This window comes from Chelonia mydas, chromosome 17 (genome assembly GCF_015237465.2).
Source record: "Chelonia mydas isolate rCheMyd1 chromosome 17, rCheMyd1.pri.v2, whole genome shotgun sequence".
Lineage (NCBI taxonomy): Eukaryota > Metazoa > Chordata > Testudines > Cheloniidae > Chelonia > Chelonia mydas.
In genome coordinates this window covers 23,655,373-23,682,924 of record NC_051257.2, presented here as the reverse complement: position 1 = coordinate 23,682,924, position 27,552 = coordinate 23,655,373, and the positions used below count along the sequence as shown (strand labels likewise).

The 27,552-nt window shown below is 54.4% G+C and overlaps 1 protein-coding gene and 1 long non-coding RNA gene across 4 annotated transcripts in view; both read right to left on the bottom strand.

Annotated features, from left to right (window-relative positions):
* Positions 1 to 1,495: 1,495 nt before the first annotated feature.
* Positions 1,496 to 21,418, bottom strand: LOC122463210. The gene is made up of 3 exons (XR_006286370.1): positions 21,290 to 21,418; positions 12,972 to 12,981; positions 1,496 to 1,507 (listed from the first exon to the last, which is right to left on the bottom strand). It is a non-coding gene; the product is annotated as an uncharacterized LOC122463210 (long non-coding RNA).
* The window catches only part of LOC102934946 (claudin-4), a 36,265-nt gene continuing 28,289 nt past the window's right edge, over positions 19,577 to 27,552 (bottom strand). The window contains exon 2 of one of the 3 annotated variants that reach the window (XM_043531363.1): positions 19,577 to 20,808. In XM_043531363.1, the coding sequence (XP_043387298.1) occupies positions 20,138 to 20,782 (645 nt within the window). In that variant the 5' untranslated portion in view covers positions 20,783 to 20,808 and the 3' untranslated portion in view covers positions 19,577 to 20,137. Of the gene's footprint in view, positions 20,809 to 22,650; positions 22,942 to 27,552 lie in introns of those variants that run through there. The other 2 variants (XM_027829143.3, XR_005222670.2) reach the window with 2 other exon arrangements.

Sequence of the window (27,552 nt, the reverse complement as noted above, 5' to 3'; positions counted from 1 at the left end):
ACAAGGTGCATGACTGAACCAATCACAGTTTTCTGTTAATTGCCAAGGTCATTGAAAAAAGTTTATAGTCAGAGCAAAGTAGGGACATAGGTCTCCAATTCTTCACCTCCCCAAGATCCCCCTTCTTAGCCAACAGAGTAAGAACTGCTCGATGACAACGGAGTGTCAATATCTTCTCCCTGATATTCTCCTGAAAACCTGGAGAAAATCAGATCCCAGAAGGGTGCAAAAGGCCTTGTAGAACTCAATAGGAAAACCATAAGTATGAGGTGCCTCACTGGAGCAAAGCTGTTTAGGACAGAAGTCAGTTCTGAGAGCATCAGGTCCTGTTTTCCACATCCAACTCTGAGATCCTGGGAAGATCCTCAAGAAACTGCTGAGTCTCAGATGGATACATTTTATGCAGCAAACAGGTCTAAGAAAAAGTCTACAGCAGAATTCCTGATCTCCACAGGACCCCAAAGCACTCAACCCAACAACCGCCTTGAAATAGCCAACCATCTTCCACTCCGCAAGTTTCTTCTGCAGGCCAAAAAACACCTGAGTAAGCGCATACATTTGAGAAAGATCCTGAAAGATCCTGATCTTTGCTAGAAAGGTCCTGCAAGAGCATGTTTTTACATTCAAGTTCTCACATAATCCAGCATCATTACTGACAGAAAAGGCTTTTTCAAGTTCCACAATCCCCAACTCTAACTCCTTCATACTCCAGTGAAGGCCCAGGTTGTCTGCTCCATGCACTGCTGACAAAAACATGTAATATTAACTTTACCCACCTCCCACCAATGCCTCAAGGAGGGAAAATCATTCTGCAAGGGAACCCTGGCTTCCCAAAAATGATTAGCATAGACATCTTGTAAAAGGTGAGTATTAAAATGCCAATAAGGTCTTGAATAAGGGGAAGGGCTAACACAAATAAAACCAAACATGATCTGAAATCCCAGGAGTATGATAAACTAGAAAGCAAACAGTGATGAGTAAAACCACATAAATGATCCAAATGGCCCAGAGAGGAAAAGCTTCCCCTGGCACTCAACCAGGCGTGCTGCTGTGCCCAAGGTGGAAAATGCCACCACACATCTGCCAGGTCAGAAGGCTGTAAAAGAGTTAAAAGTTGCTGAGGAAGAGACAGTGGATGTGGTTCCAGATGACTCCTATCCAATCCTTCATTAACAGTACAATTAAAATCACCCCCCACTCCTCAAAAAGTAAAACATCACTTGTCAAACAATTTGACAAAAGAGCACCCAAAGTCTGGGAAAAGGATCCCGTCTTTCCTGACAGTAGGAGCAGAGAGTAATCAAAACAAAGAGAATATTGCTCAAAAGTAGCTCGAACTGTCATTAAGAGCCTGGAATAAAACCTTGCACAATCTTTGACTCAGGCTTCACCTTGTCCGCAAAAAGACTGGCAACCCCTGCACTTGCAGTGGAACCATGACTCAGAAAACCTTTCTCTCTCCAATCAGCAGGCCAACCACTTTTGTTGCCTGAATGTGTGTGTGTCTCTTGCAGAAATGCATTACCCACCCTTTTCTGGGGCAAGTACTCAAAAAGAGGCAGGCACTTTTAAATTGGTCAAAGAGACATACTTTAGTCATCAGTTTTTTCAATCTATACTGCTTCTGTTTCATAGAATCATAGGATCATAGAATATCAGGTTTGGAAGGGACCTCCGGAGGACATTTGTCCAACCCTCTGCTCAAAGCAGGACCAATTCCCAACTAAATCATCCCAGCCAAGGCTTTGTCAAGCCTGACCTTAAAAACCACTACGGAAGGAGATTCCACCACCTCCCTAGGTAACCCATTCCAGTGCTTCACCACCCTCCTAGTGAAAAAGTTTTTCCTAATATCCAACCTAAACCCAGGTCACCCCGCTCCAGGTCACCCCGCTCCGGCCCTGAAAGGGTTAAAACCTGCCCTGGGGGAGGGCTGGGGCTGCAAGAAAAGGCTAGATTGGGAGGGCAGCCACAGCTGGGGCCATGCCCCAATCAGGCCACAACAGGCCCTATAAAAGGGCTGTGAGCCAGGAGCTCAGGCAGAAAGAGTCTCTCTCTAGCTGTAGAGAAAGAAGGACCTGGCTGCCTGGGAGCTGAGCAGGGTACCTGAGTGGAGCAGGGCTGGGGAAAGGCCTGGGGAGCTCCAGCCTGGAGAACCCCCAGGCTGCAGGCCTTGCTGAAGGCCCAAAGCAGGTACTGGGGTTGCAGAGGGGCAGCCCAGGGTTAGGCAAAGGCAGCAGGTCCAAACCCTCCTTGCTGATAATGAGTGGTTTACAGACTGCAGTCTGCCCCAGTGAGTGGGGGCTAGATGGTGACTGGCAATAGCCACTGAGGCAAGGTGGGGATAGAGGGGTGGGGAGGAGACCCAGATTGTGGGTTACTGCTGGGGGCAGAGCCCTGCCGTAGAGGGGCACCAGGGTCCGGGAGGGACTTGGAGGCCAGCGGCAGGTGAGATGCTGGCCTACAGAGGGTGCTCGGGGCTGGAAGAGCTAATTCCCAAGACGCCGCACCGGTGAGTCTTGCCCCGCTACAAGGTGGTGGAGAACGCGGCCAGAAGCGGTCCGCCCCGATACAAGGGACAGGACTGGGACTATTGCCTGGAAGAGGAGGGGACAATGAACCCAGCCTATACAGAGGTTTTCTTTGCTGAAGGCTCTTGTGCTGTCCCTTGCTGGTCTCCGGTGCCAGGTCCCAACAGAAGGGGACTGACGGAACACAGGAGAGGGGTGAGACCTTACTCCGTGTGGTCCGGGAGAACCAGGAGAGACAGTGGGAGGTACAGTGGGCCTTTTAGGCACAACTGGGGCTGCTAGCAGAGGGGCAGCGGGCCCTGGTGAAACTCCTGCGAAGGGAGTTCCAAAAAGACTGCCGAGACTGGTGGGAGAAGCCCAGCACTGGGGCCAGGAGGCCCGGGGCAGCGTGTCGGGCTCATTACACCTGTGGGCGGCATGGACATGTGAGGGTGAATTGTCCCTACTGGGATGGGGGCAGGGAGCCTCGCCCAGGATGGGGGAAGGGACATGCCCCTATGAGAGGCCACCTGGTGACTGAAGCCAGAAGGCGAAGAAGGTGTTGGGCTGGTGGACAGTGGGGGTACCTATGGAGGGAGTGCCCTGCCCCAAGGAGCATGGCCCAGGGCAGCCCATGGAGGGCCATCCCTGAGAAGGACCAAAAGAAGAAGCCGGGGCCTAAGGCAGCAAAGGGGCAGTGAGCCTGCTTTGGCTGCCAGGAACGGGCCACATAAAGAGGAACTGCCCCCTCAGAGGAGGACAAACTCAGGTGGAGGGGCCTGAGGACCCAAATGGGTCAAGGACCAGCCGGGAAGGTTATACAGAGATGGCAGTAGACATGACCGAGAGCCACCCGTGGAGGATGGCAGACAAAGAGACTGGGACAGAGCGTTCCCAGCAAGAGGCCGGGACCCAGGCTGTAGTGGAGCAGGTCGCAGTAGGCACCCAGACCCTGAAGGAAGAGGGCCCGGGGGAGTCTGGCCTGCGTGCGTGGCTGGAGGCTGCAGAGCAGGCCCACCAGGAAGCTGACGCGAGAGCCCTGGACCTCAGTAACAAGTATGCGGCCGTCGTCGAAGAGGAGATCCGTTTGCATAAGCAGCTGGAGGAGTCAGAGAAGAAACGAGCGGCTCTGGAGGCGCATGGGCGACTGGTCCAGGCCAGGAGACCTGCCCCCTACTCCCAGGGGTGGTGATCTTGAGGGGTGTAGCAGGGCGGTCACCCTGCTCCGGCCCTGAACGGGTTAAAGCCTGCCCTGGGGGAGGGCTGGGGCTGCAAGAAAAGGCTAGATTGGGAGGGCAGCCACAGCTGGGGCTATGCCCCAATCAGGCCACAACAGGCCCTATAAAAGGGCTGTGAGCCAGGAGCTCAGGCAGAAAGACTCTCTCTCTCTCTCTGTAGAGAAAGGACCTGGCTGCCTGGGAGCTGAGCAGAGTACCTGAGTGGAGCAGGGCTGGGGAAAGGCCTGGGGAGCTCCAGCCTGGAGAACCCCCAGGCTGCAGGCCTTGCTGAAGGCCCAAAGCAGGTACTGGGGTTGCACAGGGACAGCCCAGGGTTAGGCAAAGGCAGCAGGTCCAAACCCCCCTTGCCAATGATGAGTGGTTTACAGACTGCAGTCTGCCCCGGTGAGCGGGGCTAGATGGTGACTGGCAGTAGCCACTGAGGCAAGGTGGGGTTAAGCGGTGGGGGTTCCCCTGAAAGGGGAGACCCAGATTGTGGGTTACTGCTAGGAGCAAAACCCTGCCGTAGAGGGGCACCAGGGTCTGGGAGGGACACGGGGGGCCAGCAGCAGGTGAGATGCTGGCCTGCAGAGGGTGCTCCGGGCTGGAAGAGCTAATTCCCAAGACGACCAGCAGGAGGCGCCGCACCAGTGAGTCTTGCCCCGCTACACTCCCCCACTGCAACTTGAGACCATTACTCCTCGTTCTGTCATCTGCTACCACTGAGAACAGTCTAGATCCATCCTCTTTGGAACCCCCTTTCAGGTGGTTGAAAGGATCAGCCACAGAGACTCGTTTCAAAGTACAAAACAGATTAAGATGAGAAAACCAAGCTGTCTCCTCTACCACATCTTTCCCTTTAGGCTCACCCAGAAATCTGCCAATCGCATCCAGGATGAATCCCTCTTTAGGGAGTTCAGGACCCGAAGGATCTTTGAGTGCGTCATCCCCCACCCCTTTCAGAGTCACTGCCATCCTTGAGGCAGGAGACCTCAGAGACCCCGGAGGGAGAGGGCTGCTGGGACTGAGGGGGCAACGCTGATGTCTGATGCCTCCAACTAAAGAACCACGTTCAGCAGCCTTGTGCTCCCCAACTGCACCAGCCAGCACCCTCAGAATAGGGCCCCCTCCACTTTCAACAGCCAATTTGTACCCTGGGCTTTGCCAGCAAGCCAGAATCCACAGCCAAGGCCGCAGATTCCATAGCAACAGGCTCAGCCTCCATTCACAGCCAAGCCCAGGCCGTGAGACCACTGAGTCAGGAGCCACAGACCCAGTAATGCCATCTGCCAGCATGCAAAGGGGGCGCTAGACCCCCAGAGCAGAGACATCTGGCACCTGCTGGAACCCATTCTCTGCCACCCCACATGTGCTTCACTCACAGAAATCCCCACATTCCCAGGGGCAGCCTGATTGACCAAATGTGTCAGACGCCCACAAGGAAAGCAGGCCATGCCCTCACTAGCCAAAGTCTCTCACACACACACACACACACAGAGGCCTCAGGGAAACTTTGAGCACCTTGGAAGCTTTGTTTAATGTCTTAAAACCTGCCCTATGAAAGGCCATGGCTAGTGCCCTTACCACAAGTCGCTAGGTCTCTGGCCAGCTGCTCGTCCGCACATTAGAGAGCGTGACTTTAACAACAAGTGTTGAGAGGGACACAACAGGGACAAAACCACGCCACATAACCATCCCCTCCACCACAAGCTCAACAAGGCTAAGCGTGAAAAGCAACACAACATTTGCAAGGCACCTCACATTTATAACCCCAACTCCTTCCCCACAGCTAGAACACACTCCTCCCCAGACGCAGAGTCTGGAGGCAAAATCCCAACCCATGGCCACAGGTTAAACCCTGCAAATCCACAACAAAGTGCGGTGTTGGCCTCCAGGCAAGCCAGCCCAGCCCAAATAGGGCAGACAAAAACCCACCAAGACAAAAGAACCCTTGAAACTAAACACCCAATGACCAAAACCCAAACCCCCATTACCCCAAAAGAGAGAAGAACAAAGCACAGCCATGTGTAGCCTCTGTCCCAAACACTCCCACACTCCTCAGGGAGAGAGAGGTGTATCTGGGGACAGAGCTGGGACAGATAGGGACAGAACAACTCCCAATGCCATGGGAGGTCGGAGTTCATTCCTGCTCCTCCCCACAGTCCCTGTGTGAACTTAACCTCTCTGGGGATGTCTGCACTGCAGCTGGGAGTGAGCCACCCCCTTGTGAATAGCTGTGCAGACATTGCTGTGACGCTTTGGCTTGGCCTGGAGCTTGAGCTCTCTCCAGACGTCAGATTTGAGAGCCCAGGTTCCAGCCTGAGCTGCACCATCTACCCAGCCCTTTTTAGGGCACCAAGAAGAGCCTGTGGCCCCAGGCTGGGTGGCTCGCTTCCAGATGCAGCATAGATGTGTCCTCTGTGCCTTAGTTTCCCAGCTGTACAATGGTGATAACCACACTGCCCAGGGACAGCATGGGGCTGTGGGGCACGGTGCTCACAGGATATGGCGAGGACCCCACTCAGGGATAGCACAGGGCTGTGGGGCATAACAATATAAGAATGGCCATATTGGGTCAGACCAATGGTCCATCCAACCCAGTATCCTGTCTTCAGACAGCAACCAATGCCAGGAGCTTCAGAGGGAATGAACAGAACATGGCAATTATCAAGTGATCCATCCCACCTCCAGTCCCAGCTTCTGGCAGTCAGAGGTTTAGGGACACCCAGCACATGGTTATCATAGAATCATAGGGTTGGAAGGGACCTCAGCAGGCCATCTAGTCCAACCCCCTGCTCAAAGCAGGACCAATCCCCAGTTTTTCCCCCAGATCTAAATGGCCCCCTCAGAGATTGAACTCACAACCCTGGGTTTAGCAGGCCAATGCTCAAACCACTGAGCTATCCGTCCCCCCCCAGGGATCCTGGCTAATAGCCATTGATGGACTATCCTCCAGGAACTTGTCTAATTCTTTTCTGAACCCAGTTATAGTTTGATCATAGTGCTTACAAATGTATCCATGGCTCTGTGTGTTCCTTTTGGGGATGCTGGGCACAGGCTGGGGCCTGGCCCAACTGCTGGGGGCACTGGGGGCCTCGTGCGTTCCTCCAGGCAGCGCCCGGAGCAGCGTCACAAAGTCCATTCTCCCCATGTACAGAGCAGGCTCCAGCTTGCAGTGGGTTTGCCAAGCAAGGGGCAGTGACCTGTGGGTAGATGGTGCCCTCTAGAGGCCCAAAGTAAGTACTGCTCTGTGGAAGAGGTTCATATTCTGGTGCTGGCTCACCCTGGGAAGCCCATGGCTGAACCCTGTGTGCACAGCCCCGCAGGAACCATGGGCACAAGCCAGCAACCCAGCCAGCAGCTCAAAGACAGGGTGGGCAGCATCTTCTCCATTCCTGCCCTTGAATCCCCTCCATGCTCTAGGCCCTGGGCTGCCCCAACCTCAGAGGGGAGGCCCGGCAGGAATCCCAGCTGTCTTTGGGCACACCCAGCTGGTTCCCTTTATCTCGTGTCCGACGAGCCAGCCGTTGGGCACAGGAAGGTCATGTGACTCACCTGAGGTCACACAGGATGTCAATGGCAGAGACAAAAACGGAACTGAGCTCTCCTGAGGGCTGGGCCAGGGCCCCTCCCTCCTCCCTTGTTCTGTGCTCTCTGTGTGATGGGCAGCACCAGAGCCCCCAGCTAGGATCAGCCCCACCGTGCTGGGTGCTGCACAAACCCAGAACTCGTCCCTGCCCTTAAGAGCCTGCCTGCTCTGCTCCCCCTTCTGGAGCAGCAAAGCAGCACACGCTTCCCTGGCTGCCAGGCTGGAGCTGAGCAAGGCACAGCTTTCTAGGTGATGAGCAGGAGGGGGGAGTCTCTCTAGCTCAGCCAGAAGTTGCTGGGCTCCATGCAGGACTCAATGGGTGGGAATCTCTGGCCTATCCAGGCCAGACACAGGATGACCACATGGTCCCTTCTGGCTTGCAAATCGATGAAGCCCCCACATGGGGGCACTGTGCAGTGACAAGTGCAGGCCATGCACCTCAGCCAGTGCATCCAAACACGCAGAGTCTGGGCCTGCCCAGCTAGCAAAGCTGCTGAATCATAGAATATCAGGGTTGGAAGAGACCTCAGGAGGTCATCTGTTCCAGTGCCCTGCTCAAAGCAGGACCAATCCCCAGTTTTTGCCCCAGATCCCTAAATGGCCCCCTCACAATTCACAACCCTGGATATAACAGGCCAATGCTCAAACCACTGAGCTATCCCTCCCCTCCAGCTGAGTTGCTAGAGAGGCTGCCCAAGTTAAGTGCCTGCTCCCAGCCACCTACCAGAGGCCCAGGCTGCTGTGCTGGAGGCATCCTGAGGGGGCAAGTGCAGACAGTTGCTTGTGCCCTTTGTGCCTCATAAACATTGCTCCGGGGCCACTGACGCAGCCACTGGGGGACGTACACTCAACCTGGAGACCCTCAGCTCTTCAGGTAGGGTCTCTGCCCGGAGAGGCGCTCTGGCCACTGCTGGACAATGGGCTCTGCGTATTCCCACTCCCTCTCCCCAACCCCACATGTGAGGGATGAGCAGCTTTCCCAGCAGCCACACTATCAGAGGCTGACATCTACCAATGTGATATATGCCATCATGTGCCAGCAATGCCCCTCTGCCATGTACATTGGCCAAACTGGACAGTCTCTATGTAAAAGAATAAATGGACACAAATCAGATGTCAAGAATTATAACATTCAAAAACCAGTTGGAGAACACTTCAATCTCTTTGCAAAAAGAAAAGGAGTACTTGTGGCACCTTAGAGACTAACCAATTTATTTGAGCATGAGCTTTCGTGAGCTACAGCTCACTTCATCGGATGCATCCGATGAAGTGAGCTGTAGCTCACGAAAGCTCATGCTCAAATAAATTGGTTAGTCTCTAAAGTGCCACAAGTACTCCTTTTCTTTTTGTGAATACAGACTAACACGGCTGTTACTCTGAAACCTGTCAATCTCTTTGGTCACTCGAGTACAGACCTAAAAGTTGCAATTCTTCAACAAAAAAACTTCAAAAACAGACTCCAGCGAGAGACTGCTGAATTGGAATTAATTTGCAAATGGGATACAATTAACTTGGGTTTGAATAGAGACTGGGAGTGGATGAGTCATTACACAAAGTAAAACTATTTCCCCTTGTTTATTCCCGCCCCCCCCACCCCCACTGTTCCTCAACCCTGGTCTACACTAGGACTTTAGGTCGAATTTAGCAGCGTTAAATCGATGTAAACCTGCACCCGTCCACACGATGAAGCCCTTTATTTCGACTTAAAGGGCTCTTAAAATCAATTTCCTTACTCCACCCTTGACAAGTGGATTAGCGCTTAAATCGGCCTTGCTGGGTCGAATTTGGGGTACTGTAGACACAATTCGACGGTATTGGCCTCCGGGAGCTATCCCAGAGTGCTCCATTGTGACTGCTCTGGACAGCACTCTCAACTCAGATGCACGATTGTCTGCCATTGCTCTGAAGCAGGGAGGGGCGACTGATGACATGACTTACAGGGTTGGCTTACAGGGAGTTAAAATCAACAAAGGGGGTGGATTTACATCAAGGAGTATTTCAGGCAGGACTTCACGGAGGGTTCCAATAAGAAATGGTGCACCTAAGTTATTGTTCTTATTGGAACAAGCAGGTTGGTCTGGCCTCTGATTGATACATGGCTAGATTTACCTTGCTGCACATTCTCTGTGAGTGACTGCAGTGTGACCTAGAGGAATGAGTCCCCTAGACGGAGAGCGGGGGTGTGCAAATGAGTACAAAACAAATCTGGTCTATTTCTTGTTTTGATACACTCCATCTATCTTTTACATCTTTGGCTGGCAGCAGACGGTGCAGAAGGACTGCATGCCATCCACATCTCATGGCTGCTCGGCAGAAGATGGTACAGTAGGACTGCTAGCAATCCGTATCGCCTGCCTGCTCACCATAAGATGGTTCAATAGGACTGACTGCAGGACTAAAGAGAATGACCTGATCAAGTCACTCCAAATTTAGTCCCTGCGCCCATGTCTGCCCAGGCGCTCCTGATCGACCTCACACAGGGGACCAGGAGCACCTCGGACATGACGATGACAGCTACCAGTCCTACTGTACCGTCTACTGCCACAAGGCAAGGGGTTGCTGCTGCAGTGTAGCAATGCACAGCGTCTGCCAGCACCCAGGAGACATACGGTGACGGTGAGCTGAGCGGGCTCCATGCTTGCCGTGGTATGGCGTCTGCACGGGTAACCCAGGAAAAAAGGCGCAAAACGATTGTCTGCCCTTTCTTTCACGGAGGGAGGGAGGGAAGGGGGGCCTGACGATATGTACCCAGAACCACCCGCGACAATGTTTTAGCCCCATCAGGCATTGGGATCTCAACCCAGAATTCCAATGGGCAGCGGAGACTGCGGGAACTGTGGGATAGCTACCCACAGTGCAATGCTCCGGAAGTCGACACTTGCCTCGGTACTGTGGAAGCGCTCCGCCGAGTTAATGCACTTAATGCACTTAGAGCATTTTCTGTGGGGACACACACACTCGAATATATAAAACTGATTTCTAAAAAACCGACTTCTATAAATTTGACCTAATTTCATAGTGTAGACATACCCTCAGACGTTCTTGTCAACTGCTGGAAATGGCCCACCTTGATTATCACTACAAAAGGTTTCCCTCCTCTCCCCTCCCCCCCCCCCCCCGCCGGGCTCTCCTGCTTGTAATAGCTCATCTTAAGTGATCACTCTCGTTACAGTGTGTATGGTAATACCCATCATTTCATGTTCTCTGTGTATATAAATCTCCCCACTGTATTTTCCACAGCATGCATCCGATGAAGTGAGCTGTAGCTCACGAAAGCTTATGCTCAAATAAATCGGTTAGTCTCTAAGGTGCCACAAGTCCTCCTTTTCTTTTTCCCAGCAGTGTTTATTAAAGGCCATGGGAAGAAACTTCGACTCTGGCCTCCTTCCCAAGGAAACGTGAATGCTTTGGTGCGAGGGAAGCGCAAGGCCTTCCTCCCCTCTCAGCCTTCATCCTCACCATCTCCACGCCCTCCTCTGCCTGGCTAGCGACACTGGTGGTATGTTCAAAAGCAGCTTGCAGGAGCCAGGCCGTGAGGCCGGTGAGCCTGGTGATGCAGTAGGCAGGGCCCCAGGCTATCGGGGCCACCAGACGCTCCAGGCGCCAGTAGCAGGTCAGGAGCAGCAGGAGCACAGTGACAAACGGCCTCTCGAGTGCCCTCTGGCAGAAACAAAGGCAGGGCAGGGAGATGAGTGGCCAGCACAGGCGGCAGAGCCCGTGCCAGCACACAGGCGCAGCACGGGGCTTGGAGACACCAGGGCCGGCTGCACAGCTCCAGTTGCCAGGCCTGCTCAGGTGGCCGGCATGGCAGAGAGGCCAGGGAGGCAGGGACCCAGTGAGGGGGAGTTCAGAAACGCGGCCCCAGCAGCTGGCCAGGCAGGTGTGGGGCTAGCCAGGGCCAATCCACACAGTGAGGGGGACTTTGCGGAGGCTGCCACAGAGGCAGGCTGGCTCTTGGAGGGGGGACGGCAGGCAGACCAGGGGCGTGCGCAGGAATTTAACTTTGATCCCTTTTGGGGGGTCACGTTCTCCCTCCCTCCCTCCCCCCCCACACCGCCCCCCACCGGCTCCGGCGGGAGCTCACTCTCCTCCCCACAGCCCCGGGGCCGGGAGGAGCTCGTACCATGTCCAGCACTGCCAGGGGTGTGGCAGAGACCCCAGATTGGGGATTCCCCTGTGAGTGGGGCACCCTGTGTCCCTACAGCCCTCCCCCCCACTTCTCACCCAGCTCTGCTGCAGCTGCGCCTGGACGCACTGCTGGACTCTCTGGGAAGCCTTCCATACGAGCAGCAGCAGCAGCATGCAGCCCAGCAGCAGGTTCTGGGCCCAGTAGAAAAACATGTCGGTGCAGAGCTCCAGCGAGAGACGGATGCAGCTGACCACGTCCTCCTGCACCTTCCAGAGGCAGAAGTACCAGCCAAGCAGGCTCACACGGAGAGACAGCAGCGAAAGGCAGAAGGGGTTAAGTAAACCTCGCACAACAACCTTGTGCCTCGTGGGCAAAGAGGCCTCTGGCCCCTGCTCAGAGGCCGGGTCTGGGGCATCCTGTAGCTCAGAACAGGCAACATGCGCATCAGCCACCTTGGGCAGCTTGGCAGCCCAGCAACTGGAAGGGACGAGCTTCCAGAGCAGCCATTTGTAGAAACAAACATGATTCACATAAGGCTGTGGGGAAAAGTGAGAGTGAGGAGCATAACGCCAGCAGGGGGCACCCACTGCCCCAGAACCCAGGGGAGACATGGCTCCACCCCCAGGGGCACCACTTCCCCCGGGAACGAGGGGAGACAGGGCCCAGGCCTCAGGGGGCACCGCTGGCACCCCGGGACCAAGGAGAGAGAGAGCCTCCCCAAGGGCACACCTACTGCCCCGGGACTGAGGGGAGACATGGCCCTGCCCCCAGGGGGCACCCACTGCCCCGGGACCAAGGAGAGACAGCCCCGCCCCCAGGGGGCACTCACTGCCCCATGACTGAGGGGAGACATGGCTCCACCTCCAGGGGGCACCCACTGTCCCGGTACAGAGGGGAGAGACGGCCCCACCCTCAGGGCTGCCCCCAGACCGAGGGCAAGACGGCCCCACCCCCAGGGTGCATCCAGTGTCCTGGGGCCAGTGCAGTAGGTCTGGGGGTGGATGGGTGCACTGGGGAAATGTGTCCAGAGATCCCGGGGGAGGTTTTCCTTGGGGCTGAGTTGGTGTCTTCCCCAGGCTCTCTGTTCAGCCACCAGGGTGACCGTTCTCACCAGCTGCATCAAGACATCAGTGAGGCTAGCCATGGCCCTTCGTGTGCCCATAGTGAGGCCTCCTGCCCTCCAGCTTCTTCCAGCACTGGCAGTCCCCAGTGCTGAGCTCACACTGAGCATACACTGTGACATCAGGCCCACCCTGCAAGGCACAAGCCAGACCCCCAGCAGTTACCATGGCCATCAGGCAGGCCCATCTGGTTGTTATGGTGATGCCAGAGCCCCAGATTTGTTGCCATAGGGATAATGCAGAGCCAGACAATAGTTGCCATATGGATGAGGTAGCAGCATCTCTGAAGGATGGATGCCAGGAGAGCTGGGAGGCCTCCTAGCTGCTGTTAAGCAGTGATAACAACTTGTTTCTCATGCATCCAACGAAGTGGGTATTCACCCACGAAAGCTTATGCTCCAATACGTCTGTTAGTCTATAAGGTGCCACAGGACTCTTTGCCGCTTTTACAGATCCAGACTAACACGGCTACCCCTCTGATACTTAACTTGTTTTTTGCCAGTTTCGCATTGTTCCTGTGATCCAGATCATAGAATCATAGAATATCAGGGTTGGAAGGGACCTCAGGAGGTCATCTAGTCCAACCCCCTGCTCAAAGCAGGACCGACCCCAACTAAATCATCTCAGCCAGGGCTTTGTCAAGGTCCATCCAGCTCCAGCTCCCCTGCTCTTTGAACCCCACCACACAGCCCCAGGCTCCCCATCAGCACTCCCTGTATTGTTTTAGCTTCATTAGCCAAAGGCTCAGAAGCCCAGGGGCAAACTCCCACTGATGTCAATGGAGCCAGGATTTCACCCCGGGCACTAAGGAGCCTTGGAGGCTCATCTGCACAGATTGCGGCAGCAAGCCTCCCAGTCTGGGCCAACAGACATGGGCTAGCAGGGCTCATGCAAGCACCCTAAAAATAGCTGTACAGACTTTGAAGTTGGGGCTGGGGCTGGAGCTCCGGCTCTGAAGCCCACCCTCCTCCTTAGTCTTCAGAGCCTGTGTTTCAGCATGAGCTGCATTTTCAACGTGCTGTCTGCATAGCTGTTTTTAGCATGAGCCCTGAGCCTGAATCAGTCAACCCGGGCTGGGAAACTCGCTGCTCCAAGCAATGTAGACAGACAACCTAGCACTGTAGCTGAACTCCATAAAGCAGCTACGTCATAGTTACTGGGCTAGCTGCACCTCTGACCCTTCTCTGGTGCATCTCCTCAGGCGTCAGCATCTTGCCTTTATCTCTACTGGGGAGCAATTCAGCAACTCTCCCACTAGACCAGCCTGTGCTTGTCCTGCAAACCTGAGTTTGGACATCTGCAGTTCTTCCCTTTGGGAATCTGTAACCACGGTGTAGAGACAAAACTGCCTTCTTAAACCAAAGTATTGATCCTGGCGTTGTCTCTTAACTCTTCACTGTTTGCTCAGAGATGGCTTTTTCTTCCTACCTGCTTCCCAGACAGCCCCCTACTGAGATAACCCAATGTAGTCATATGTTAAACTCCACAATAACCAGCCCAACATACAGTATTACTATAAGGTGGGTGTACAACTGGTTGAAAGACCATACTCAAAGCGTAGTTATCAATGGTTCATTGTCAAACTTGGGGGACATATTTAGTGGCATCCCCCAGGGGTCTGTCCAGTACTATTCAACATTTTCTTTCATAACTTGGATAACAGAATGGAGAGCAGGTTACAAAATTTGTGGATGACACCAAGCTGGGAGGGGTTGCAAATGCTTTGGAGGAAAGGATCGGAATTCAAAATGATCTTGACATACTGGAGAACTGGTCTGAAATCAACAAGATTTAATTCAGAAAAGACAAGTGCAAATCCTTAGGAAGGATCAATCAAATGTGCAATTACAGAATGGGAAATAACTGGCTAGGTGGTAATGCTGCTGAAAAGGATCTGGGGGTTCTAGTGGATCACAAATTGAATATGAGCCAACAATGTGATGCTATTGGAAAAAAGGCTAATATTATTCTGGGGTGTGTTAACAGGAGCTTCGTATGTAAGACACAGGAGATAATTATCCTGCTCTACTTGGCACTGGTGAGGCCTCAGCTGGAGTACTGTGTCCACTTAAGAAAGATGTGAACAAATTGGCGTCCCGAGGAGAGCAACAAAAACGATAAATGGTTTAGAAAACCTGAGTAATGAGGAAAGGTTAAAAAAACTGGACATTTCTTAGTCTTGAGAAAAGCAGACTGAGGTGGGAACCGGATAACAGTCTTCCAATATGTGAAGGGCTGTTATAAAGAGGACAGTGATCTATTGTCCTCTATGTCCACTGAAGGTAGGGCAAAAATTACTGGGTTTAATCTGGAGCAAGGGAGATTTAGGTTTGATATTAGGAAAACTTTCTATCTCTCAGGGTAGTTAAACTGTGGAACAGGCTTCCACGGGAGGCTGTGGAATCCCCGTCACTAGAAGATTTTAAGAACAGGCTGGACAAACACCTGTCAGGGCTGGTCTAGGCAGGGGTGAAAGGAAGATAAAAGACTTACCAGTACGGGGGCCCAGCTGTGCAGGGAGCCCTATGCAGTCAGGCCCACAGTCCTGGCCCTGCAAACTCACTCCCATGACAGCAGGGTTTGTGGAGGGCTCCCTCTGCTGCCATATAGCCAGTGACACCCAATCCCTGCAGGTGCAGGGGACGCTGCCCTACCATCCTTACTGATGGAGGTATTTGTTTGTCCATTTCCTGCCACACCTCCATCCATCTCCTGAACCCCCTCCCTACCCCTGACTCCCATGGGCCACTTTCTTTGTCTCCTGTCCCCATAACCGCTTTCTGTTCTGGCAGGATTTGGCTGTCCTGGAGCACCGAGCCCCACAGCCAGCTGCTGCCTGGCCTTGACATGGCCTGTGTCACTGGACTTGTGTCTCAGGAGGTAACTACAATTTCCCCAACATTAACAATGCAGGAATTGCTAGCGTGGGTCTGCTCCCAAATGGACTGTGCCAGGTGCTCCAGGGGAAGGTCTGTGACCCCCTGCAGGAGGGAAGTTTCCTTCTAACCCCACTAGCTAAGGGGTGGATGATCCCCCAGAGCAGGGATCTGAACTGAACACCTAGCCAGACAGACCCCTTACTGTCTGTGTGAGCTGCCTACACAGACAAATGCTGTTCAGTCCTGCTCAGCCCCCGGCCAGGAGCTAGCACTGAGTTGTGACAGTGCCAGTCCTCCTTCCCCCCGTGGTCATTACCACCCTGCCTGCCCCTTGTTTGGTGTCTCAGGTGAGGCCTTGAGCGAGGATAGACACACTCCTTCCTGCATCTCCCTCAGCACATGGTGGGGAGGTTGTGGCTGGGACAGGGGCTGTGGGGGGAGGTCATGGCTGGGCAGGGACTGTGGGGGGTGTTGTGGGTTGGGCAGGGGCTGTCGGAGGGGTTATGGCTGGGTCAGGGGCTCTAGGGGGCTGTGTATTGGGCAGGGGCTGTGGGGAGGTCATGGCTGGGTCGGGGCTGTGGGGGGTTGTGGATTGATCAGGGGATGTAGGGGGTCATGGATTGGCCAGTGTCTGGGGTGGGTCATGGCTGGGCAGGGGCTGCAAAGGGTAATGGCTGGGTATGGGGCTGTGAGGGTGTCATGGCTGGGCAGGGGCTGTGTGGGGGTCATGGCTCGATTGGGCTGTGGGGGGTTGTGGCTGGGTCAGGGGCCTTGGGGGGATCTGGATTGGGATGGGGCTGTGGGGGGGTCATGGCTGGGTCAGGGGCTGTGGGGGGATCTGGATTGGGATGGGGCTGTGGGGGGGTCGTGGCTGGGTCAGGGGCCTTGGGGGATCTGGATTGGGATGGGGCTGTGGGGGGGTCATGGCTGGGTCAGGGGCTGTGGGGGATTGTGGATTGGGCAGCGGCTCGGCAGGGATCATGGCTAGGGCAGGAGCTGTGGGGGGTTGTGGCTGAGTCAGGGGCCTTGGTGGGGTGTGTGGATTGGGCAGGGGCTGTGCAGGGATTGTGGACTGAGATGGGATTGTGCAGGAGTCATGGCTGGGTCAGGGGCTGTGGGGGGTTGTGGATTGATTGGGGGGGGGCATGGCTTGGTCAGGGCTGTCAGGGGGTCGTGACCTGGGCAGGGGCTGTGGAGGCAGGTTGTGGCTGGGCAGGGGCTGTGTGGGGGTCATGGCTGGGGGGTTGTGGATTGGGCAGGGGCTCCAACCTCCTAGGCCTGTCCCTCGGCTGGTTATAGCAGTAACCAAGGGCCTGGAGCCGCAGCCTGTGCACCCAGGAGCTGCTTCCCCGGGCCCAGGCAAAGCCAGCCTGTCTTGCTCGGGGCGCACAGCTGGGAGCCCTGGGGGAGCCGAGGCCACGTTACCCACATGCTGGCCAGCCAGCTTGCAGGAGGGCCGGAATCTCCCTAGCCATGCGGGGGGCCACCGGTGCTGGGACCGTAGCCCCTCCCCACACACTACCCTTCCCCTGAGGCCCCGCCCATCCTCTGCTCCTCCCTCTGTGGCCCCACCCCACTCGGCCTCTTCCACCGAGGCCCCGCCCTCGCTCCGCCTGTTCCCCTGAGGCCCCAGCCACTCCTTGCTCCTCACCAAACCCTCCCCCTGTTGCTCACCCTTAAGGCAGGCAAAAGTGATGGGACCATGGCCCCCTGGCCCCCCCCCGATCCTGCACCCCTGCTCAGGAAATGTTAGCCCCCAAGAATCACCCCCCACCAGCCGCAGGGCAGCAGATTCCCTCTCAGACGGTCTCCAGCTTCCCTTGAAATCAGCCCAGACTGAGCCTTCGAGCTACCAAAGCCTTTATTAAAACCAGCCTGGGTCAGCTGGCCCAACGAGGCCAACGGCAATAAACAGCATCTTCCCGCAGAGCTGCTGGAACTGCTCAGACCTTGTGCTGCAGGGTTCAGATGCCAAGACCTGCTCACACAGGCACAGAGATCTCCAGGGGGGATGACCGCCACCCAAAGCACAAAGTGATTGGCTGCCCGCTCCTCTCCCCCAGCCCTGGCATGGCACAGCTAGCCAACTCCTCTGTCTCCTCAGCCACTGGTGCTAGTGACTCTGGGGGCCGTACGCGGCACACAGTAAGGCAACCGTTTACAGGTGTGGCTGCTGATTTGCAGAGCCCAGCTGAGACCCCCTGGGCCCATCTCCTGAAGTGCCAGCTGAAGCCAAGAGGTTCTATGGGCTAATAAGGCCCACTGGGTCTCCTGTTGGACACCCAAAACTAGGCCCCAGTTCTGAAATATCAGGCTATATACGTAATATCTGTCTAGCCTGTGGTACTCCCTCATGGATATGGCAGCCCACTGCTGAGCCCCAGGAGGGAGGGGTATTTCATGGACAAGGGGCATTAAGCAAAACTCCCGCATCACCTCTTCCTGGTCCCACATTCCCCAACTGCTGGGAGGGACAGCGAGAACACGGCTGCCAGACTCTGCAACCGCAGGCAGAGGGCTGAGGGGCAAGGCACAGACATGGAGGCATCACATGTTGAACAGGTGGTGAGGGCACTTGGACAGGACGCAGATGGGATGAAGTGGGGAGGGCGCATGCAGGGACGAGATGTGGCTGGTTTCTACCATCCCACGCTGGCTTGGAGACAAAGACCTGGCCTCTGTTGCTCACGCCATCATCCCTTTGCAGCTGGACTGTAGCAGAGCGACAGTGGGCATGACGCCTTCAGGTCTTGGGAAACTCCAGCTAGTTCAGAATGCTGCAGCACGTCTCCACAGGCACATCCAGCCTGTCCACTGCTTTCTGCGCTGGCTTCCCACAGCACCTCGGATCAAGAGCAAGGCCTCGGGCCTTATCTTCAAGGGGTTCCGTGGCCTGGCCCACCTCCCACCTCCCTAAAGCCCTGGGATGAGAACCATGGTCAACAACTCTGCTCCCGCAGGCCAGTGGAACTCTGCACATCAGGGCACAACTGGTCTATGCAGGAGCCAGAGATTGGTGCAGGCTGGTCCCAGCCTGCACTGACCTCCCCTGGAAGCAAGGACTGTAACTAGCCAGTCTGGCCCTTCTGGGTAGCATTGAGTGACTGGGCTGATGATTCCCAGCCAGGGGATATAAAGGAGAGCCCAGCTCCAGGAGAGGGTTGGGAGTGTGGTCTCTTGTGGCTGCAGCAGGAGGGTGTGAGAGGGCAGGAAACCCCGTTCCGCCGCTCCAGGGTGGGGAAGGTCCAGCCCCTTAAGCTATCAGAGGCTGGGGAGCCCCACAGTCACAGCTGAGAACAGGACTGTTGCTTTTTGTTATTGTTCCATGCTTCTTTTTTGTGTTAAAGGATAAACAGAGCCCTGAGGAAAGGGCTACAGACTGACCTGGACGTGCCTGATTGGCCCAGGCTGATGATCAGGTTCACCAGCCTACATGGGCCGTCACCAACCTCATCGCCTTCCTCTCTGAGTGCAAGCTGCACTGTTCTAACCAGCCTTTCCTGAGTGTGTATGTGTGTATACAAACAAGCAAGGCACTACACTGCACACACATCTCCCTCTGACATGTGACAAACGTTAATCACGTTGCTTAATGCATGACTAGAAGGCACTTAGATACTATGGGGGTCCAGAGCACATGTCAAGTGGGATGTGGGTGGGGAGAAGGCATGTGGAGCAGGACATGGGCAGAGATGGGGGATACATGGGGCAGGACACCAGCAAGTAGGGGATACATGTAGGGAGGTGACATGTGGGATGGGACATGGGAAAGGAGGGAATATGTGTGGGATGCAGGGGGGGGATACAAATGAGGAGGTGGGATGGGTGCGGTGGGATGCAGGCGGGGGATACATGTGGGGAGGTGGGAAGGGTGGGGTGGGATGCAGGTGTGGGGGATCCACATGAGGAGATGTGACGGGTGGGGTGGGGTGGGATGCAGGCAGGGGGGATACACATAAGGAGGTGGGACAGGTTGCGTGGGATGCAAGGGGGGATACACATCAGGAGGTGGGACAGGTGGGGTGGGATGCAGGCGGGGGGATACGTGGGGGGGACGGGTGGGATGGGATCCAGGCAGGGGGGATATATGTGGGGAGGTTGGATGGGTGGGGGGATGTAGGGGGGATACACATGAAGAGGTGGGATGGGTGGGGTGGGATGCAGGCAGGGGGATACATGTTGGGAGGTGGGATGTGTGGGGTGGGGTGGGATGCAGGCAGGGGGGATACACGTAAGGAGGTGGGACAGGTTGGGTGGGATGTAGGTGGGGGGGATATATGTGGGGAGGTGGGATGTGTGGGGTGGGATGCAGGCAGGCGGGATACATGTGGGAGGTGGGATGGGATGCAGCTGGGATGCACATGGTGGGGTGGAATTCAGGCAGGGAAACATGTGGGGTGGGATACACATCGGGAGGTGGGATGCAGGCGGGGGGATACATGTGGGGAGGTGGGATGGGTGGGGTGGGATTCAGGCAGGGAAATGCGTAGGGAGGTAAGACAGGTGGGGGTGGGATACGGGTGGGAGGATACATGTGGGGCAGGATCTGGACTGGGAGGGGAACCCCTACAAATTTCACACACTTCGGCTTGAAGCCAACATCCATTTGGATGGCTGTAAAGGGGCCTCTCTGAGCACGTGGGATGGGCCGGGGCAGGAGTGGGGTCTCCAGGGAGGGCAAGGCAGGGCCCCTCACACGTAGTTCTTAAGGGCATAGCTCCCCAGGCTGGAGTGCTTCACCATTTTATACTTCATGGGGTATGGTGCCTCTTGGCTGTGGGGGCAGGAGCAGCACAGGATGCCCCCCCCAAACACCAAGAGGGCACTTGAGGCCCAGCCCACATAGAGGGAAGCCCCCAGCTCCTTCTTTAAAGCCTCTGGCACCATGGGGTTGTAGAAGTTGCTGATGATGGTGTTGGCCGACCAGGACACGGGGATGAGCAGCACAATCCCAGCCAGAATGAAGACAGCCCCGGCGGTAATGGAAATCTTGACCTTGACTTCCTTGTCATCGACGCACCTGGTGCACTCGGCCCCAAAGAAGGCAAAAAGGAAGGCAAAGAAGGATGCAAAAATGGAGACCACAACCAGGGCGCGGGCTACCTGGAGGTCCGCGGAGAGGTCCAGCAGCGAGTCGTAGATCTTGCACTGCATTTGGCCTGTGGTCTCGTACACACAGTTCATCCACAGCCCCTCCCAGAACACCTGGGCCACGACGATGTTGGAGCCGATGAAGGCTGTCACCTTCCACATGGGCAGCGCACAGGTCAGAAAGGTGCCTATCCAGCCCAACACCGAGAGGGCCAGGCCCCCCATCTGCACGGCCATCACCGACATGGCTTACGGGCAAGTCACGCTCTCACCTTTGGAGACAGTGGGAAGAGCGGATTAGAGATGCTGCACAGCAGACACACACACACATCCCAAGCCGAATGCCAGTAATTTGTAGGAGGTGAAACCAGGGACTGCAACAGCAGGGGGAGCTGGATCAAGGCCCCAAATTAGCTGGTCAGACTCAGAAGACTTGGTTCTGCCACAGTCTCTCTGGGTGACCTTGGGCAAGTCACTCTGACTTTGCTGTGCCTTGGTTGCACATCACTACGATCTGAGAAGAAGTGGCACTTGGGGTCTTATGTTGGGCGTCTGGGCCAGAGGCCAAGTTCTAGGAGACAGAGCTGGCTTCCCGTAGGCAGAGCAGCTGCGATACCCATGGTTACTTTCGCTCAACCCTGTTCATTATATCCCCCGATGCCAAACTTTACCTGTTCAGGCTGAGCTTTTTCAGTGACTGCTCTTGCATGAATGTGGATTGTGTGCATATGCATGGATTGCGTGCACATGTACATGTATGTACGTGTGTATATGTTGTGACAGGTTCGGGCCAGATGGCTACAGGAGAGTGATAGAAGACAGATATATTAGCCCCAGGTTAAGCAGGTCCCTTTTCCCTGGGTAAGGTAACAGGGGCAGTTCCAGAACAATCAGGAACTTGCTGGAACCAATTAAGGCAGACAGGCTAATTAGGACACCTGGAGCCAATTAAGAAGCTGCTAGAATCAATTAAGGCAGGCTAATCAGGGCACCTGGTTTAAAAAGGACCTCACTTCAGTCAGTGAGGGGTGCGCAAGGAGCTGAGAGGGCGTGCTGCTGGAGAACTGAGGAGTACAAACGTGATCTGGCATCAGGAGGAGGGTCCTGTGGTGAGGATACAGAAGGTGTTGGGAGGAGGCCATGGGGAAGTAACCCAGGGAGTTGTAGCTGTCACACAGGTGTTACACGAAACACTGTAGACAGCTGTGATCCACAGGGCCCTGGGCTGGAACCCGGAGTAGAGGGCGGGCCTGGGTTCCCCCCAACTCCCTATTGGATACACGAGGAGTTGACCTGAACTGTGGGTCCCACCAGAGGGGAAGGTCCCTGACCTGTCCCCTGACCCACTAGGTAGACCAGCAGAGACTGTGGGGATTGTTCTCCTTCCTTTTCCCCATGCAGGCCAGTGATGAGGTTAGCTGAGTGAACAGCAGGTTTGAGCCACTAGTGAAAGTGGCCAAACTGAGGGCTGCCGTGAATCTCTGAGGCGAGCAAATCCGCCAATAAGCGCAGGACCCACCAAGGCAGAGGCCAGCTCCCCAGGCCATACTCCCCAGTCTCAGTGAGTGGCCCACACTAGCTAGCCTCTGCCCCCAATTCCAATACCTCTTAGCCTAGGGGAAGTGCACCGGGCTGAGAGCCAGGAGTACAAGTCTCACCTCACTTGCTGACTGGGGGTGATAATTCTGTGCCCTCTGCTCCCTTATTCCTGAGCAAAGACTCCTGAGATAGAACACAAGTCCCTAGTAGGGCAGACTCAAGTCTCATCCCCTTAGCCATGTTATCGCTCAGAAGTAGGGTGCCAGGTCCATGTGCTTGGTTATTGCTCTCTGACCACTAGACAACATTCCCCTCCCAGAGCCAAGAACAGAATCCGTGAATCCTGGCTCACTGTGTTCCGCTGCTGGCAAGGAAATAGTTGTGTAACCCACAGGCAAGTGACTTCCCTCTAGTCAGTGGCTGGTACGCATAGAGGATAACAAGCTAGTCCTTAAGCTCAAATGGCAGAGGGCTGTGCTGTGGATATGACTACCCTGGGTTCAACCCAGCTTGAGGGGTCAGTACAGTTCCACAGAATGGAATTTCTGTTTGGGTTTGGGTTGGTTGGTTGTTTTTTCCACACAACAAACTAAAATAAAGGAACTTTATTAAGGCTGCATAGTCAAGTAGCCAAAAGTTATGAAATACCAGAATGAAAGGTTACTTGTGCAACTTTAATTTGGCCCCCTTGTACATTATGCTGCATTCTTTTATTACATGATCACATGCTAATTTTTCCACATTTCTGGCCTCATTCAGTGCTCAGGATGCCTTGTGCTCTGGAATGAGGCAGCTGTTCAATATCTTTTCATCTTCGTCATTTAAGGTGTGGCCCAGCACTTTATTTACTGCCCACTATTCAAAACCTGCAACAAAGACAGAATTACTAATTTCCTGTGGTGGTCATCACTACGGTACCTGAGCTCTTCACAACACCTGTGGGAGGTAGGGAGGTGGTGTTATTCTCATTTTACACTTGGAGAACTAAAGCACAGAGAGAGTAAAGGCAAAAATATTAATTTGGGTGTCCAACTTGAGATGCCTCACACCTGAATTTGACTTAACACTTTTTATTTATAGCATAACAGGCAGTTACAATATCTTCAACACACACAGCTCCTGTTGAATTCAGCTGCAGCTGTGCATGCTCAGCACTTCTGCAACTCAAACCCAGGAGTCTCGTGTTGGGCACCCAGAAAACAAGGAACAAACAATTAATGACCAACTGTGAACATTGCATCCTACAGGAACTCTGTGACTTAACCATGAGACCATCCTTTCTCTTCCTGCAGACCCCTGCCCCATGCACTACACACTTTCCAACTTCTGCCATAAATGAGGTTCTACAGACAAGAGACTCCTTCACTGCTCCACCCTGATTCATCCCAGAGCAGTATCCATCCTGTGCAGTGAATAAGGCAGGAATCCTCTGGAAAACTAGTTTCAGAGTAACAGAAGTGTTAGTCTGTATTCGCAAAAAGAAAAGGAGGACTTGTGGCGCCTTAGAGACTAACCAATTTATTTGAGCATAAGCTTTCGTGAGCTACAGCTCACTTCATCGGAAGTGTTCTGGAAACATGTGCATTCTGACACAGTCTTTAATGGTCTGTCCAAGGGGACCAAATTAAGGTTGCATGGACAACTTTAATTCTTGCAGTGTTGCTGTAGCTGTGTTGGTCCCAGGCCAAGGTGGCTGAAATAATATCTTTTATTGGACCAACTTCTAAATTAGACCAAATACTTGAAGTTTGACGAAGTTATAAGCAACTGAAAATATGGTTTTATAATGGAAAGAGTTAGGTGATCCTAGCGCTGGGCATCACTTGCATGTGATCCCTGACTGTTCTGAAAGCAATTCCAGGATTCTAACATATTCTCCTAGTTACGTGCTTCCTGCAAGGTTTGCACCAATTTCAGCAAAGAGCTGGCCAGTCGAAGGGTTCTCACTGCTGGATACCAGCTCTGAGTGGCTTGTAGAAGGCTGATCTTTTGGTAGGGGTGGCTGTTGAGCTGTAGCTTGTCCTGCTGTGGTTGGCTGGTCAGCTGTCAGACTGGAAGGTGTCATTAACCACAGAAGTTATTGTGCAGGGACTGTGGAAGAATGCTCAGCAATTGCTGGTAACTCTGAAGTTACTCGCTGGCTGATTAAGTGTGGTTCTCATTACAGAATGAAATGAAGTAAGAACAGCAGCATATGAATCAGTGATAGTGTTTAATTACCAGACACAGCTGTGGATCACTAGGTAAGTGTCACAAAGCCCTGCAGAGTGGACACGCCCTGTTACTGCTCCAAAGAAAGGACACTGCTATTTGTGTCACTTGTTCCATTGTCTTTGGTTTTAGTCTCACTTCCCTGCTCCCCATTCCCCTCTCCTCCATTTTGCTCTAGCTTCTTCCTCTTCCCGCTTTCTCTGGGGTGGGCTCAGGGGTAACAGATTCCTCCTAAAAGTGGGGGGGGGGGCACATAGCCATGCCTTCTCCGTTGCCCCACCCCTGCCCCTCCTCTTCCCCCAAAGCCAGAGCTGGGCTGGGGAGCCGGGCCCATCCACCTGCATGGGGCCTGAGAGCAGCCCCTGGCCATGTCCCTGCCCTGCAGGCTCCCCTCCCAGGGCAGGTGTAGAATCTGTGGCTCCCCACAGCTGCCTGCACAGCTGTTACCCCAACCCGGCTCTGGTTTCTAGCCTGGCTGGGGGGCGGGGCCTTGGGGCCGAAGAGCCACACCCAGGCCATGGTAAGAGCTGTGGACCCTCCATCTGCCCTAGCCAGGGAGCCCAGGGGGTGGGGACACGGGCCAGGGGCTGCTCTTGGGTCCCCCACCCTGGGCAGGTGGAGGGTCTGGGGCTCCCCACAGCTGCCCAGGTTCCCTGGGCTGCTCTTACCTGGGCCGGGCTCCGGCTTCCGGCCTTGCGAAGGGAAGGAGCCTTGGGGGGAAGATGAGGGGCAGGGGGCTGGGCCTGTGGTGAAAAGTGGGAGGGCCATGGCCTGTTGGCCCCACTCTCCCCCACCCGGTTCCGGTGCCCCTGGGTGGGATCCCATCCTCCTGACCTATCAGAAGTTCCTGCTAACCTGGGAACACATCAGAGCCCCTCCTTTGTAACAGGAGCCCATGGAGTCACTGGAAACTGACATGTGACAAGTGTCATCTGTTCATCAACCTGACCCATGTCAGATGCTGGGGTCATCTCTTCCCAGAGCTGTTATGGAAGTGTCATGCCCTCCTCACTTGGGGTCAGGATGGAACAAACAATGTTAGCATTAAGGACAAAAGAAGGAGTCGGTCCTGGGGCGGTTTTTGCTCAAGAGCTTCATCAATAAAAAAACTGAGGAGTACTTGTGGCACCTTGGAGACTAACAAATTTATTTGGGCATAAGCTTTTGTGGGCTAAAGCCCACTTCATCAGATGCATGCAGTGGAAAATACAGTAGGAAGATATCTATACACAGAGAACATGAAACAATGGGTGTTGCCATACCAACTGTAACTAGACTAATCAATTATGGTGGGCTATTATCAGCAGGAGAAAAAAAACTTTTGTAGTGATAATCAGGATGGCCCATTTCAAACAGTTGACAAGAAGGTGTGAGTAACAATAGGGGAAAAATTAGCATGAGGAAATAGTTTTTACTTTGTGTAATGACCCATCCACTCCCAGTCTTTATTCAAGCCTAATTTAATGGTGTCCAGTTTGCAAATTAATTCCAGTTCTGCAGTTTCTCGTTGAAGTCTGTTTCTGAAGTTTTTGTTGTTGGAGAATTGTGACTTTTAGGTCTGTAATCGAGTGACCAAAGAGATTGAAGTGTTCTCCGACTGGTTTTTGAATGTTATAATTCTTGACGTCTGATTTGTGTCCATTTATTCTTTTTCATAGAGACTGTCTGGTTTTGCCAATGTACATGGCAGAGGGCCATTGCTGGCACATGATGGCATATATCACATTGGTGGATGTGTAGGTGAACGAGCCTCTGATAGAGTGGCTGATGTGATTAGGTCCTATGAGGGTGTCCCTTGAATAGATATGTTGACACAGTTGGCAATGGGCTTTGTTGCAAGGATAGGTTCCTGGGTTAGTGTTTTTGTTGTGTGGTGTGTGGTTGCTGGTGAGTATTTGCTTCAGGTTGGGGGGCTGTCTGTAAGAAAGGACTGGCCTGTCTCCCAAGATTTGTGAGAGTGATGGGTTGTCCTTCAGGATAGGTTGTAGATCCTTGATGATGCGCTGGAGAGGTTTTAGTTGGGGGCTGAAGGTGATGGCTAGTGGCGTTCTGTTATTTTCTTTGTTGGGCCTGTCCTGTAGTAGGTAACTTCTGGGTACTCTTCTGGCTCTGTCAATCTGTTTCTTCACTTCAGCAGGTGGGTATTGTAGTTGTAAGAATGCTTGATAGAGATCTTGTAGGTGTTTGTCTGAGGGATTGGAGCAAATGCGGTTGTAACGTAGAGCTTGGTTGTAGACGATGGATCGTGTGGTGTGGTCAGGGTGAAAGCTGGAGGCATGTAGGTAGGAATAGCGGTCAGTAGGTTTCCGGTATAGGGTGGTGTTTATGTGACCATCGCTTATTAGCACCGTAGTGTCCAGGAAGTGGATCTCTTGTGTGGACTGGTCCAGACTGAGGTTGATGGTGGGATGGAAATTGTTGAAATCATGGTGAAATTCCTCAAGGGCTTCTTTTCCATGGGTCCAGATGATGAAGATGTCATCAGTGTAGCGCAAGTAGAGGAGAGGTGCTAGGGGACGAGAGCTGAGGAAGCGTTGTTCTAAGTAGGCCATAAAAATGTTGGCATACTGTGGGGCCATGCGGGTACCCACAGCAGTGCCGCTGACTTGAAGGTATATACGTTGTCCCCACATGTGAAATAGTTGTGGGTGAGGACAGTCACAAAGTTAAGCCTCCTGGAGGGGGGGATGTGGGTGTGTGGGGAACACATGCTGGAGGTGAGGCTCTGGAGAGGGGGATGTGGTGTATGTGGGGAGCACAGGCCGGGGGTGGGGTGGGGCTCTGGAGGGTGGACGTGGGGTTTGTGGGGAGCACAGACGGGGGGTGGGGCTTTGGAGAGCGGGACATGGGGTGTATGGGGAGCACAGGCTGGGGGCGGGGCTCTGGAGGTGGATGTGGGATGTGTGGGGAGCCAACCCTGGGGGTAGGGGCAGGCTCTGAAGCGGGGGGGCTTGGGATGAGTGGGGAGCACAGGCCGGGGGTGGGGTGGGGCTCTGGAGGGTGGACGTGGGGTTTGTGGGGAGCACAGACAGGGGGTGGGGCTTTGGAGAGCGGGACATGGGGTGTATGGGGAGCACAGGCTGGGGGCGGGGCTCTGGAGGGGGATGTGGGATGTGTGGGGAGCCAACCCCGGGGGTAGGGGCAGGCTCTGAAGGGGGGAGGGGGCTTGGGATGAGTGGGAAGCACAGGCCGGGGGCGGGGTGGGGTTCTGGAAGGGGGGACGTGGGGTCTGTGGGGAGCACAGATGGAGGGTGGGGCTTTGGAGA